The sequence below is a fragment of the Nematolebias whitei genome, chromosome 6, assembly GCF_014905685.2.
Source record: "Nematolebias whitei isolate Nwh7 chromosome 6, NemWhi1, whole genome shotgun sequence".
NCBI lineage: Eukaryota > Metazoa > Chordata > Actinopteri > Cyprinodontiformes > Rivulidae > Nematolebias > Nematolebias whitei.
Window position 1 is genome coordinate 23,959,056 of NC_056503.1, and position 14,738 is coordinate 23,973,793.

General features: G+C 36.6%; 1 protein-coding gene across 1 annotated transcript in view; it reads left to right on the forward strand.

The window, feature by feature from the left end:
* Nucleotides 1-14,738, forward strand: part of LOC119410564 (CXADR-like membrane protein) — a 96,214-nt gene that overhangs the window by 73,561 nt on the left and 7,915 nt on the right. Inside the window, exons 2-6 of the mRNA XM_037677449.1 lie at nucleotides 760-911; nucleotides 5,204-5,408; nucleotides 8,947-9,114; nucleotides 11,948-12,070; nucleotides 13,639-13,780. Of these exons, the coding sequence (XP_037533377.1) occupies nucleotides 760-911; nucleotides 5,204-5,408; nucleotides 8,947-9,114; nucleotides 11,948-12,070; nucleotides 13,639-13,780 (790 nt within the window). The remainder of the gene's footprint in view (nucleotides 1-759; nucleotides 912-5,203; nucleotides 5,409-8,946; nucleotides 9,115-11,947; nucleotides 12,071-13,638; nucleotides 13,781-14,738) is intronic.

Here is a 14,738-nt window from a genome sequence, read left to right on the forward strand (position 1 = left end):
CATATTCATATTTGTGTTGGATTGTATCAATATTAATGTGATGTGATCGATACTTGAGTTTGTTTTCATTTTTAGCACTTTGCTCCCGCTCCAAAAATACAACGCTGAGTCGAAGTATTCGTCAAGAGGTCAGATTAAATGTAAACACTGGACCAAAAAATCATGTCATATAATGATTTCACTGGTTCTGATTGCAAAACAATTTCAGAATCCAGCATGTTAACATGTAGCATCCAGGTTTACTTCCTTAGACACAGTGTGCTGCGTGTGACATCACGTTGTCTTCTCCGCATTCGGGTCACCTCAGGACTGTAAATGGTTCATACTGGAGTCTGATGGAGGCCATTGTCAATGATATTGTGAAGGACAATGCCAAAAAAAAAAAATATATAGATCTGAGCAAAAAAATTGAAATTGAGCAACAGCACTTGCAGTGTGAATGTAGCCTAAGGCACCTGGGGAGCACTTGGATGGTTAAGGGCCTTGCTCAAGATCCCACAGTGGGTCAAATAAAGTTAAAGGCAGATGTGAGTGGTTCCCACACAAATTTTAGTGCCGGTCTGGGGATTCAAACCTGTAACAGCCCTACCACAGGCTTGCCTTCTCTATTCTCTGTGCCATCTCTCCCAGGCTTTGAACTCCTGGTCAAATCTTTCTGTGCATTTTTCATTATGTTGTGTATTTGCCTGCTACTTCAATTGGATTTGTCCATCCAGCCATGACCTGCTTTTTCATCTTTTCATCTCTCCTCTATTTCAGTTCTACTCAACCTGCTGTCAGTGGGTGCTCAGACGGAGATGAAAAAGGTTGTTGGGGACAACGCTACCTTACCATGCCACCACCAGTTCCCATCATCCAGCTCTCTTGACATTGAGTGGCTACTACAGAAACCTAATTTCAAACAGAAAGTGGTAAGATTTTGCTTTTTCCTACTTACTTTAAGCCTGTTTTTATTTCATTACCAGTATATCAGTAGGATAATAAATACTTATTACAATATTGTAGAGATGTTCCATAATTTATTTTCTAAACTAAGCGCTCACAGAATGAAGTGTTCATTGATCTAAATTAGTTGTTCATTAACTTTTTTTAAGCTTTCTCAGTTTGGGGTTGTTGTCAAACCAATTTATTTGATTATTGGGGTAAAATAAAGCAAACAGGAACAGGAAAAATCAGCAGTTTTAACAGTGATGACTGTGTCCTGATGCATGCTCAATAAACCAGGTAGAAAAATCTAAACAAGTTAAGTCTGGTCCTCTGGACATTCAAAAAACAAAACAAAACAAAAAGTAGAGTTCTGTATGTGGTGTTCTGAGCTGCCAACTAAAGGGATGAGTACAGACGCCGGATATTTGGAAACATTGTAAGTGACAGAGTTAATCATGCTAACAATTGGTCTTAAAGGTACACCTTATTTGTGAATTTTAGGTAAACTATACAGACTAGGTGTGGCCTCCCCTGGGTACAGTCTGTGGTACAGAATACGGTCAATAGCCTTGTCCTGCTCCAACATTTTCAGGCAATCTATCAACTTCTTCTTGTAGCCACTTCCTAGATCTCTTTTCGGTGGTTCATAAGTGGTACGGTTTGCTATTCATATAATTATGTATGCGTAAATATGATAAGAAAATAGGATTACATAATATAGCCTGGTACTTGCCAGGTACGTATGGGGTACTTACCTCATACTTCTATGGACCGGACTGTTTTATTGTACTTTTATGGTACTTGCGTGGTACATTTCCAGTAAATACCCAGTAAGAATAAGGTTGTATTTTGCATTGCTCAGATATAGGCTAGTTAAACAAAAAAACATCTATGTTGGCAATCTAGAGCTTGACTAGTGATATGGATGTTTATGGGATCAACCTTTCCAGCAACCTCCTGAACCTGAAGAAATAGGCTTCCATGCACGAGATGGAAAATAAGGAATTTCCAAGCCTGAATTCATAGAGGTAACCCATGGAAACAAGACTCCATGGGAGAGTTGAAACTGTCTCATAACTGCTACGGACTTTGCATATTTTATTTTGGGCCCATCTAATGCACTGTTTTGCTTGTACAGAAAAATAAACTAAAATTGCAAAGAATAACAACAATTTGGTCATTTTAACTAATCCTCACACTCATGGGCACATCCAGGATCTTACTCTCATAAGGATGTGTGCTGAATACATCCAGCCGTAGCTGGAGGCACATATACACACAACCATGCGGTGCAGGTTATACTCACATATCTGTAAGTAATAAATGTCCACACAGTTAATAAAAACAACTGAAATGTGCTCATATTCAGATATTTTTAAAAAACATGCAAATGTATATAGTTTATTTGCCCAGACAATTCACTTTGCACAGTACTGCATGGTTGTTAGCATTCATAGAGCATTTTATTAGAAACAACAACATGTAAGTGTTTGGGTACATTCATGTGGAACTGGACATTGGTCACCTGTGATCCCAGCAGGTGCTCCTGTTTCTTAGGCACTGATGTGCTCTGGCACAAGCATTTAGCAGTCCTCTCTACAGGCTCTCACTTGCCCTGAGTAACAGGGCACTGTGACAGCTGCGTTTGGGTTTCTTTATGTTAACGGAATAAGAAAGAAAAAGAGAGAAACATAGATACACATAAGTATTATAAAACTAACACAAAAACAGAAAAGGGCACAACACAAACAACATTACCAGTACATGTAAAGGGTGAAACTTCACATCAGTATTCTTACGTCCCAGCTGGTACTAATTATGGATAACTATTTGTGAGAAGATAATAAAAAAAAATAATAATGAATGGACTATCCTTTTAATCCAAAAAAGTTAAGTCAGGTCCTCTGGATGGTTTCTTTTTTTGTTGAAACGTTTCATCCTTCTTCCAAAGGACTTCATCAGTCCTAGGAGGCACAAAACTCACTATCCCTTTAAGTTTACCCACCTAAATAATCACGTTTATTTATTTAGTATGGAATGCTTTTATTTCAGAATCACAGCTTGTAAGTGGAAAACATGTAATTTCCTTTTAAAACAAACTAGCTCCAGTGAAATATTACAGTGTCTAAAAATATAATATTACATTATGCAGTTTGTCTTGTTTCTGTGTGGCCTGTTATTCTGTGCTAACATCACATCTGTGCCACTGTGGGTACTTTAATCTTTTATCAGTACCAGAATAGATTTTTCCACCCTTTTGTTTGGTCAGTTTGACAGCTTTGCTTGTACAAAGACCATAAGGAGATAAAAGCTCCCACAGATAATCAGCTAAAGGCTGCCAGGATAGTGGCATTCCAGTAAATGCTTTCATATATTTGTCAAAGTACTCTTTGCCCATGTGTTAATTATAAAGTAATTGTTAACATTGTTATACATACAGCGAGACCTGGGATTCTGAATATTTCAAGACGTCAGCTTGTGAGGGACTGTGTGTCTCAGTGGTGCATAAAATATATTTGAAGTTCTGTGATGTTTAACGTTATTGGCAGTCTACCAGTAAAACACATCAAGAGTATTACTGTTGAAATGTTCCAGTGACGTTATGCAAATGTAGTGTTGATTTAAAACTCTTATTTAAAGAAATGGTTGCACTGATTTAAAATATTTACTGAAAACAATTAATGTTTAAATGAATATGCAAGGTCCAGGAACTAATTAAAGATTTCTTAAAGGGAAATAAAAACACTTGTTAAGATTTCAATTTAGCCATTTATGCCATCAGCTAGCTCCTAGCTCGGATTTGCTTCAAAAGGTGGATGGAAATCCATGAACCCTGCACAAAACATAGCACTTTGTGATGAATGGAAAAAGTATGATCTAGCCTGACAGCTATTATTCAATAAAATCTTTTTTTTTCAGGCTGGATTTTAGAATAAATCAGTCGATTTTTGTGTGTATAAGTGTTTACAGGTGATCAAGCAGAAGGTGCTATCTTGAGTTATTAAGTTCAAGATAGGCAGATAAACGATAATATTGTCTGAAGAAGAAATGTTGGTTAATTTTATTTTGTGTGTAGTACCTGTTTTAACCACTGGATGGCAGTATAAGACTGTTTGAACCAAAGGATGATAGTGAGGGAGCAGCAGTGTGTCTTTTTAAGAAAAATGGGAGGGAGGCCTTTTGACATGACATGGGCTGTATCTTCTTCCTTTTTTTTCCGGTTCTCAAAATGGCAAATGCTTGGTGTGGTTTGAGCTCTTTAGCTTAACATTTTTCACACAAAGCTTTTAGTAAAAAAATCAGCAAACAAGTTCTCAGCTTCTTTCTGCAGAGAAAAACAACTTTTTACACAAAGGCACAGGTTTCAATTGTGAATTTTGGAGCTTCGACAAGCCGGAGGTTTTTTCCCGAGGTAGGCCTGTTAGCTTAGCTCGTAGCTTATCTTTTCAGCTTAGCTGCTTTTAACGATCCAAGAACACGATTTTGGACAATTAAAACAGATTTGAAAGAGAAAGGGAGGGGTCAGAGGAAAGCACCGGAGTTTAGCCTTTTGTCATCCAGTGTCAGTACAAAGAGAGAGACACAAAGAAACGATAAAGCCGATAAATGAAAATGAGGTCGATAATTTTCATTTTACATGCGATTAATTGATTTATTGTTTATCGCGACAGGCCTAGTAACTCCTACTGGTATTTCCTGTTCAATTCCAGTTCAGAAAAACACTAATCTCCAAAAACTACAAACATTCAATATTCAAATCCCTCAGTGACGGAGGACATCAGACAGTTTGTTACCTCTTACTGAGCTCTACTTAACTTTGGACAGTACTGTTCCAATCTCCTGGTTTACCACACCATCATATGTCTGTAATATGTAGTGCGTTACCTGTTTTGGCGGCTTTCTTTGGAAATAAATATCACTAGTGTCAGAAGTCAAAATGTTCCTTGAAATGAGATAGTGGCTTTTGTTGAAATTGGTTAGTGATTAAATCTCAGTACTCAGCCTGCAGAGGCAGATTATACATGAATTACTGATGGTTATTATCATCTAGTTGATTTTTACCTGTATTTATCATTTAGTGGAAGTGGCTTGTCGTATGAGCTAACTAAATTTATGTCCCTGAGTGGCAGAGTCCAGGTTCCCTGAGGGTCTTAATCCTGTTTAGGACATTAGAAGGTTGTCTCACGAGACAATTTCAAATATATTGGCAAAAAGTAAACATGAGATAACAACAAAAGTGAATGGAATTCCTTTTTATTATATTTTTCACATCTAGATTATTACCTTCTTTGGAGGCCAGGTGTACACCAACGAGGCCACAGACAGCGAGGCCAGCCGTCTGTCCTTTGCCGGGGAGTACCTGGGTGGGGACGCCTCCCTGCTGATCAGTGACCTGCTCCTGACTGACTCTGGAGAGTACTACTGTAAAGTCAAGAGCGGTGGAAAGTACCTCTGGAGCCAGGTCAGCCTCATTGTGCTGGGTGAGTATTTTCCGTGTAAATGAAAAGGCGTCACGATGTAAAGCTCACACATGGCGTGCACCTTCATGTTATGCAGAACCTCATTTGTACTCTGAAAACACCTTTCTCTCACGCACACGCATGTGCAGGTCTAATCATGAGATCGTTAGCCTGGCACGTTTCCTTCATCGTGCTGACTGGTCTAATTATTCAATTTGATGCAGACGCTGTGATTTGATTTTGCTCATGCTGTTTGGGTTCGTTTGGATTGCTTTCTTGATGGGAAGAGGCCAGAAACATAGAAGAGGGCTTGGAAGAGCACAAAAATTGTTTGACGACTTTGGAGATTTAGAGCAAATATCAAGTTCAATTCTGCCATGCTTTTGTCTGCTGTTAGAAAACAAACAACAGGACGTTCTCTATGTATGGTCAGCTGGTGTTCAGTTGATTATGACACTGAAAAGTGTGAACTTTAACTAATGCTATCACACTATATGCACTTCTGGAATAGTGTTAGAGCTTTTGAAGGACATAAAGTAAGAAGGAGCTGCTATACCACCAAAGCTAAAAACACACAAAGTCCAGCGGGAGGAGCAAGACTGTTCTCAATGTCAGGAAAGTAGGCGATTTAATAAAACATCACGGGAGATTAGTTCAACCAGCAGTTATTGGTTTTCTAATGGAGCAGTCTGTTAATCCCCTCGCTCTCACCCGCCTCTCACTTCCATAAAGACAGTCCAGTAACTTAAAGCCTCAGTTGTTACAAACTGCCTTCAGCTTTGCTGTGACACTTTGGGGTTTTGAAGAGAGACGAACAGTTGAAATTCCCCCTCCCTCCTCACACTAAGACAATAACCTGGCAGCTGGTTTGGCATAAGACAGTGAATGGAAGTGTTTGCTTGTTTAAGTTTGCAAAACTAAACTTCTGCACTCTCAACTGCTCCTGCTGCTGTTCGGTCGTACTCGTTGTGACAGAGCTGACAGATGCTCAGCACTCCTCAATCAGCTCCTCTCATTATACAGCGTACTGTGTGTGAGCTGATGGCATTCTGCCTTTGACATACTCACAATGTGTTACCGTGTCAGTTACTTCTACTGAAATGTGCTCACAAGCAGCAACCCCCTCCACAAAGTCAACACTGCTAATATGACAGTTGAGTTGCACAAAGCCAAAACACATATATAAATTTAGTTTGCCATGCACCTAAAACTATGTCAATTGAGAGCAAGACAACTGTGCTCTATTTTCTTTTTATAGCGTAGCTGTGCCTCTCAGCAAGTAGCTAAACAGAGCAACTATGCAGATCTCAGCAGCTACACTGTGCTGCGCCTCCAGCTGGGATAGACTCAGTGACCAAACCTGTTGACCAGAGGTTGATTTTCTGTTTGTGTCACCACAAACAGCTTTAAAATGACCTTATCCATTAATATACAACATCAAGTCAGTCAAATAACGTTTGGAATTTTAATTTACAATTTAGCACTTGTTTTTTTTAAGCATGAGTTCTGATTTTTTTTTTTTAAATGAGGTTCTTTGGAGAGATGATGAATGATGTATTTTCTTTAAATGGCCTCAGTTTGGAGAAAAAAAAAATCTAATCAAAATGGGGAGTTGTCAAAACCAAAGTGGATCAGTTCACAGGAGCACTATTTTTTAAAACTTTTACTTTGCCATCGATACCCCACTGTTCATCTGTTTACATAAAATGATGTAGTTATTTTACTAAATCAAATAGCTGTGACAGCAACAGTAGACTGTTGCAGGTCTGGTGCAACTTTGGGCCTTTCAGTCTAGAAAATGACCCTCTAACTGGTCGACCAGTTAAAAATCAATAATTGGTCATATCTGTGCACGCATCACCGATTACCAAGAAGATGAACCAACTTACTGTAGTCCACAGTTTGTGTTTCTTTGTTTACAGTGGTGGACAAAGTACTCAATTCTAGTACTTGAGTAAAAGTATTGATACATATGGTGAAATCTTAATCAACTACTTGTAAAAGTTGCTCAGTCAAAAGTTTACTCAAGTTAAAGTACTGAAGTACTTACTTTTGAAAATACTTAAGTGTTCAAAAGTGCATGCAGTTGAAAAATACTCAAGTATTTAAAAATATAAATTATATTTTCTAATATCAGTACATTGCTGTATTGTTTTGAGTGATTTAACAGAACCTTTGTAACTCTGAAACCACGTGATGATGTATTGGCATGTAGAACCACTCTAACACCACATGCGTTAATAAAGCTGTAAACTACAAATATCTTCCCTGCATTTTACGTTTGTGGAAAGTCATGGAAATCCTAACAGATGATGCACATTTAGTCTTTTCTTCAGTTTTAATATCCATATACTGCATTGTGTATGTGTGTAAAAGTGTGTATGTTGAGGAGAGGAAACAATAACACTGATAACTGAAAGTTCTGCCCTACTTAACATAGACGCTTACAAAACAATGAATGTTCTGCACAGAATACCTGAATCAGCAACTGGTCAACTGCATTTAAGGAAAGAAAAACAGTGACAGTGGATTACACAGCTGAGCCTAAAGGAACAAGAAGCTTCATAGAAATGTAGTGGAGTGAAAGTCACAAGTTTCCCAAAACACAAATCCTCAAGTAAAGTAAAAAATACTAAGAAAATGTACTTAAGTACAGTACTCAAGCAAATGTGCTTCGTTACTCTCCACCACTCTTTGTTTACAAGAATGCTCTTTAATGTTACTTTTAAATGTACAATACTTAGTTGTTAATTATTTTACCTTTACATTTGTGTTTTATGTTATACATTTGTTTAAGTTAAACAATTATTATTATACTTTGTCAAATGAAAAGTACATATAGTACATATCAAAATCTGTGTTGTGCATCAGCCTTGGGCTGCACTGACTCCAAAGAATCAGTATCAACATCAGCCTTAAATAAATAAATAAATACATAAAAAAGCAACAGCCCAACCTTAAAATGGTCAATGTATATTTCTGTCTAGAATAATAAATATGTTCTGCCAATGACTTTGTGAAACTGTCAACTTTCTAAAATAGTGTCTGGATGAAGTGCTATAAAACTGTTATACCTGGAGTAAGCTAGTAACAGTCTACTTTAATCCTGGCTTTACTCAGACTATCTGTTAAATCATCAGTCCAATCAAAAAGAAAAAAATCAAAAAAATGCATAAACACATCAGCACTGCTCTGCATGTAAACATCTGGAACAAAGATGTTGCACAATCAGTCTACTGGTTTTTGAGATATTTTCCTAACATACAAACACATGCACTGCTTTGCTGTACTTTAAAGTTCTTGTTTAAACATAACTGTTTTATTATGCTATTTTTGATTGTGTTATTTATTACAAAGAAAGTCTATTAAACTTTTTAATTATCTGTACTCAGATAGTCCACTACAATATTTATATCTAGAGAGGATTTATTTACCAGTTTGCTTTTTTGTGTGGTTTCCACTCAAGTATAATAATAATATTAATAATAATACGTTCTAAATTAAACATGTGGTTCAGTTTGAGAGTCTTTTGTTGTTTGTGTCCATGTTTGTTACTCAGTCAAGCCCTCGAAGCCAAGGTGCTGGATGGATGGAAAACTGTTGGAGGGCAGTGATGTCAAGCTGAGCTGTAAATCCAGCGACGGTTCAGACCCCATCAGCTACAAGTGGGACCGAGTGCTCGACAAAGGCAAGAGTCTGGGCAAGCTGCCAAACCTGGCACTGATAGGTAAGAAAAATAGTGCTAAAAAAAAGACGAAAGGAAAGACCATTTTATTACATGCTGATTCGCCATTCAAGCCCTCTGCAGAGGACTGCTGAGAGAATTATTTTTATATTAGTAGCTTTTCGGTTTTATGAGTTCCAGGAGCGGTTTTGCTGAGCACACCTCCTTTACTGCACTCCCCTTCTTGTCTTTACCTTCATCCATTTGTAAACACTGGCACCTAAATCTGCCAACATGAACCCCATCACCCAAACACTGATCCTTGAGCTGCTTCTTTACAGTAATTAAAAGTTACAACCCTTAGCCCAAGGGCACTTAGATGCACTCAGTTTTTCTTTTTTATTCCGCTTGCCATTAATATGTTTGGGCTACTGTGATTCTCTTCAATTATGAGCAATAATCCTGGGGCCATAAATATGTCTTTTACTAAAGCAAGGAATTGGGCTGACACTGGGATCTAATTTATCTGAAATGTCATCTTGGCTCAAGTGAATCATCGTCATGCATTACAGCAATGTGAATCTTTTCTGGAACTGAGGTTAGGTAAAAAAAAAAAATCTAATATAAAACTGAAAGGATTTGCAGTTATTTTCCATACCCACTAACCAAACTAACAGATATATATTCCCCTCTCCACTCATGTGGATTTTGACTAATTTATTTGATGTGCATGAGCCAGTTTCTGTTTAGAGACAGTGTTACAAAGTAGCAATACCAAAACACTTGTTTTTTATTAATTATATTGCTCCTATAGTTTAAATGCCTAAAAACAAAATAACAAAGAAGTGGTTTAATCTACCACCCTAAATTAAAAAAAAAAAGTTGATCACAAATTGTATTAAAAGCTGCCCAAAGTGGAAGAAAATGCTGACAGTCATTTCAGAGTGACTGTCTACACGTTACTTTTCATTCATTCATTCATTCATTCAACCTTTATTTATACAGGTTAGTCCCATTAAACCTCGGGGACTCGTTTACAAGAGAGACCTGATTTTAACAAAGAGTGATGACGACAACAAAGACAATAATAGACAATCATAAAAGAAAACATACAAATGAAAGAAAATGGTATTTAATAACGAAACAAAAACAGCTAGGTTGTAAGGCGATGTAAAATACTAAAAACAGGAACATGTCTACATTGGTTTTTGTCAAGAACTTAACAGATGTTTGAGTTAAGGTCGAGAGCTTCAATCAATCATCAATCTCCTTATTTGTGTCTGTCAATTAAAATTATAATAACTTTACATGTTAGGTATTCTGGCCATATTTTATATGTAATACAAATAGGTCATTGTATTTAGGCTGCAGTATTTTATGTTCATTCATTCCTGTTACATAAACAAATAGATCATGTTTTAGATTTTTGTTTTAATAGTGCAAAACCCTGAGTTTTTTCCTAAAGTTATCAAAATCTAATACAGACCCTTGCAGTGAATGTAATAACACACATGTGCCTCTGTATAATAACAGTTTCTGTAGACAGGTAAAAACATCCCATGATACCAACGTCCCTGTCTCAGTTTTCACTCCAGTGGAATCCATGACGGCCCGTTTCCAGACAAAATCTTCAAGATAATGACATCCACCAAACACCACCTGCTCAGTTTAATTTGTTTGCATTGTGTGGACACACACAGCATCAGCAGTCACTCTTTATATGTAGTGAAGGCACCACAGGGGTGTCGGTGGTGGAGATGACTGAATACCCCATGAGGTCTCCATCTCTCATGCTTCCTCAAATTTTTGACAGTGGGATGGATCTCATTTAAACACATCCCGTTGTGCATTTTCTCTTTGTTTTGTAATTTATTAGATATGATGCAAAAATAATAGCCTTGCTTTGTTTTGGTTATAGAAAAATAGATGATTCTATTATAATGTCTATAGATGATAATCAAGTTGAACAAGTACATGAAATAAAATTTTTTAGGGGTTGTTTTAGATCATAAACTTAACTGGAAATCTCATGTAAACTATATAAAACTAAAACTATGCAAACGTATTGGACTTCTAAATAAAGTAAAACATGTTTTAGAACTATCAACACTACAGACATTATATTATTCATTTGTTGTTCCATATCTGACTTATTGTATAGAGGTATGGGGCAACACATATAAAACCAACACTAAACCGTTGTCTGTCTTACAAAAGAAAGTTATGAGAATTTTATATAAAGTGGACACTAGAGAACACACAAATAAATTGTTTATTTAGTCAAATATCTTGAAACTAAGGGATCTGGTTAATTTAAAAATGCTATTGGTTATGTTTAAAGCTAGAAAGAGATTGTTGCCATTTAATTTACAAAAGTTCTTTTTCTTAAGTTCATGTGATAGAAATAACAGAAGGAAGTATGATTTCAAAAGTAAAACTGTGCGTACTACTTTAAAACAAATGTGCATTTCGGTGCATGGAGAAAAATTATGGAACAGTTTGTATGAGGAGTTAAAAAAATGCTCTACGATAAACCAATTCAAAACACTTTATAAATAAAGAATGATTAACTCTTGTACACTTTTAAGTTATTAATAGAAAGAGTGATATATTGTTATGCATGTTATTGTTGTTGCTATATTCTTTGCAACTTGTTTTGTTAATTTAATATATACGGCCATGACATTTTTGTAATTATTGATAAGGGGGCAGGTCTATACAAGATTTTCTTCTTCCTGCTCCCCCTTCACTCGTGTAAATAAGTGTTGTCAGAGAATGTGTTTGTAAACTGATGATAATTTTTTTAATCGAGTGAATAAATTGATTGATTGATTGATAGATTGATTGATTGATTGATTGATTGATTGATTGATTGATTGATTGATTGAACCCCCAGATTTAAAGAATCCTGAGCTCGTCACCCTGAGAAATCTCACCATGGAGAGCACAGGTGTCTACAGATGCACAGCAAGCAATGACGTGGGAGAGGAAAACTGCACCATCGAGGTTACAATGCAGCGTGAGTTTTTAAAGGACTTGGGAGCAACATGCACCCCCCTCACATAAAAGTGGTCTGCTTACTGGTGGTTACTGTTTCATACTGCAACTGGAAATCCATTATTATCTTCTCTGCCTTTTTGAATCTTCATGCATCTTAATCTCCCTTCAGAATTTGAACACTTGACGTGGTAACTACTACTGTATTTTCCAGCCTATAAGTCGTGTTTCTTTGCATAATTTGCATGCTCTGCAACTTTTACACTGAAGCAACGTATTTATGGATTTTTCCCTCTTATTTATAAACCAATTTTTGACTGAGATATGACCGTTTTCATTCATTTTGGACTGAAAATATTGAACACTACCATTTTCAGCCACTAGATGGCACTTGAGTTGTATGGCATGCCGTTGTGTCATGTAATAGGTAAAAGTGGCTATTAATGATACAATTGGCTTGCCTTAGCCTGTCACCTTCGTCCAGCTCAGGGATCATGCCTGAAGCATGGGTAAAATCAGCTCCATGCTGTTGCGCCGCCACGGCGAAATGCAGCAGATTTGACTACTGAAGTGCATTTACTAAGTAAAAGTTCAACTGAGACACACCTTTACTATAATGTTGAACAAAAAAAATTACTGTTTTAGGTGCTTATCGTGTTAAATTTCAAAGAAATGCACAGCGTTCATCCTTCCTGATTTCCTACCTCTGCATGCTCCTGGAGCACCAAGGCAGCGAATACTTTTGAAATACAGCTGATTTTACTATTAAAGTGCATTTATTAAGTAAAGGTTCATCTGAGACACACCTTTACTATAAAGTTGAGCAAACAAATAATTGATTTTCAGTGGTTAACTTGTTAAATTTAGAAGAAATGCACAGCGAGTCGCCCTCTATACGCTTCCGCAAATCGGCTTTTGAAATGCAGCTGATTTGACCGTCAAAGTGCATTTATTAAGCAACAGTTAGACTGAGACACATCTTTACTATAATTTTGAGCAAACAAATAATTTATTTTAAGTGTTAATCTTGTTAAATTCTTGTTAAAGTCCTCCCAGGCACGCTCCTGTGGCCGCCATTAGGCAGCCAATCGATTTTTGGCACAACACCGGCACACATTTCTGGATTGTCAGCTATGACGCAAAATAAAGGTGACTTATGCAGCTGAGCGTCATATTTATGCATTTTTTCCAGTTTATTAGACATTTTTGGACTGATGCGACTGATGCGACTGATGCGACTTATACGGCGGTGTGACGTGTATGGCGGAAAATACAGTAGTATCACCATTGCTGCAAAGGCCATATTGCATAGTCACACTAATCTATTCCTTGAAAGTTCCAGGACTGGGTCAAGTGTGGGGAAAATGACTGAACTAGCAGTTCAGCAGGAACAGTTTACTACCAGCCCTGATAGTAGATTAAATTATAAATATTGTGGCAAAAAAGAGGAAGTGATTTCTTTCTTTATTTGTATTAAATGAACTTGTGGAAGAAGCATTTATAAGACTAACAGTTAAATCTGTCAATGCATGTTCTCCTGAGATAGTGAGTGAATCTTTCCCTCATCACTTTCTCCTTTCTTATCCACAGATGTGAGGGATGTTGGGATGGTAGCAGGTGCCGTGGTGGGAATATCCCTCGGAGTCCTCATTGTGATATTGATCATCTGGCTTGTTTTCCGGAGTAAAGAAAAAAAGAAGTATGAAGAGGAGGAAACCCCAAATGAGATCAGGTTCAATTATGATTTTTTTTTTCATTTATGGTCGGTCCATTTACTAGTGTGCACTGAAAATGCAAACTATTCTGGTTCTATTTATCTTTTTATTTTTATTTTCTTCCGTTTGTTTTTTCAACTACACTAGTGCTGCATACTTTGTCCTACTAAACCATTTTTAACTGTAAAGTGAATTCATGTGATGTTGGCTGTGACATTGGGTGCTTGTGCTATGCATGTTTATATATATATATATATATATATATATATATATATATATATATATATAAAGCTTTAATTAAGCTTATACAAATATAATGGAGGTGTGTCAGCAGCTTTGATGTGGTAAAACACTGCCCCCATACTGCAGCTTAAAGTGCAGCAGGCTTTAATAATGTATTAATTAGGTCACAATGATCCAGTAATAACAGTACAAGAATTTAAACATAGATAATATACTTGTGTTTATATATACAGAAATAACTCATTTATACATGTATAAAATAAATGTTTAAGCTCTATGCGAATGACAGTGAGAGTGAAACCAAACATTTAATTTTTTTCCACATGGCGTCTGTCTGTGTGAGCGTGTGTGTTAATCATTTGACTTTCAGATAATATTAATATTTTTATTCACTTTAACAATGCCAGTTTTAAACTGAAAGTAATAGATACAACTTTAAAGTGAAATAATTTCACTTTTAGATAATATTCTCATGAAATTAATTTTACCATCTTAAAAATGAATGCAATAATTAGCAGTATAGTAACATAATTATTTTTAATATTTATTTTTCACTAATCTCAATCACAGATAACATAATTTGCGCAGAGTTTTTAAATCAGGGTGTTCTCAGCCTCCTCAGTCATGGTTTGGACTTTAAGGAAGTAAACTCAACAACTGGTTACAGACACAACTTCTCAGGGCTCACACACACACACACACACACACACACACACACACACACACACACAC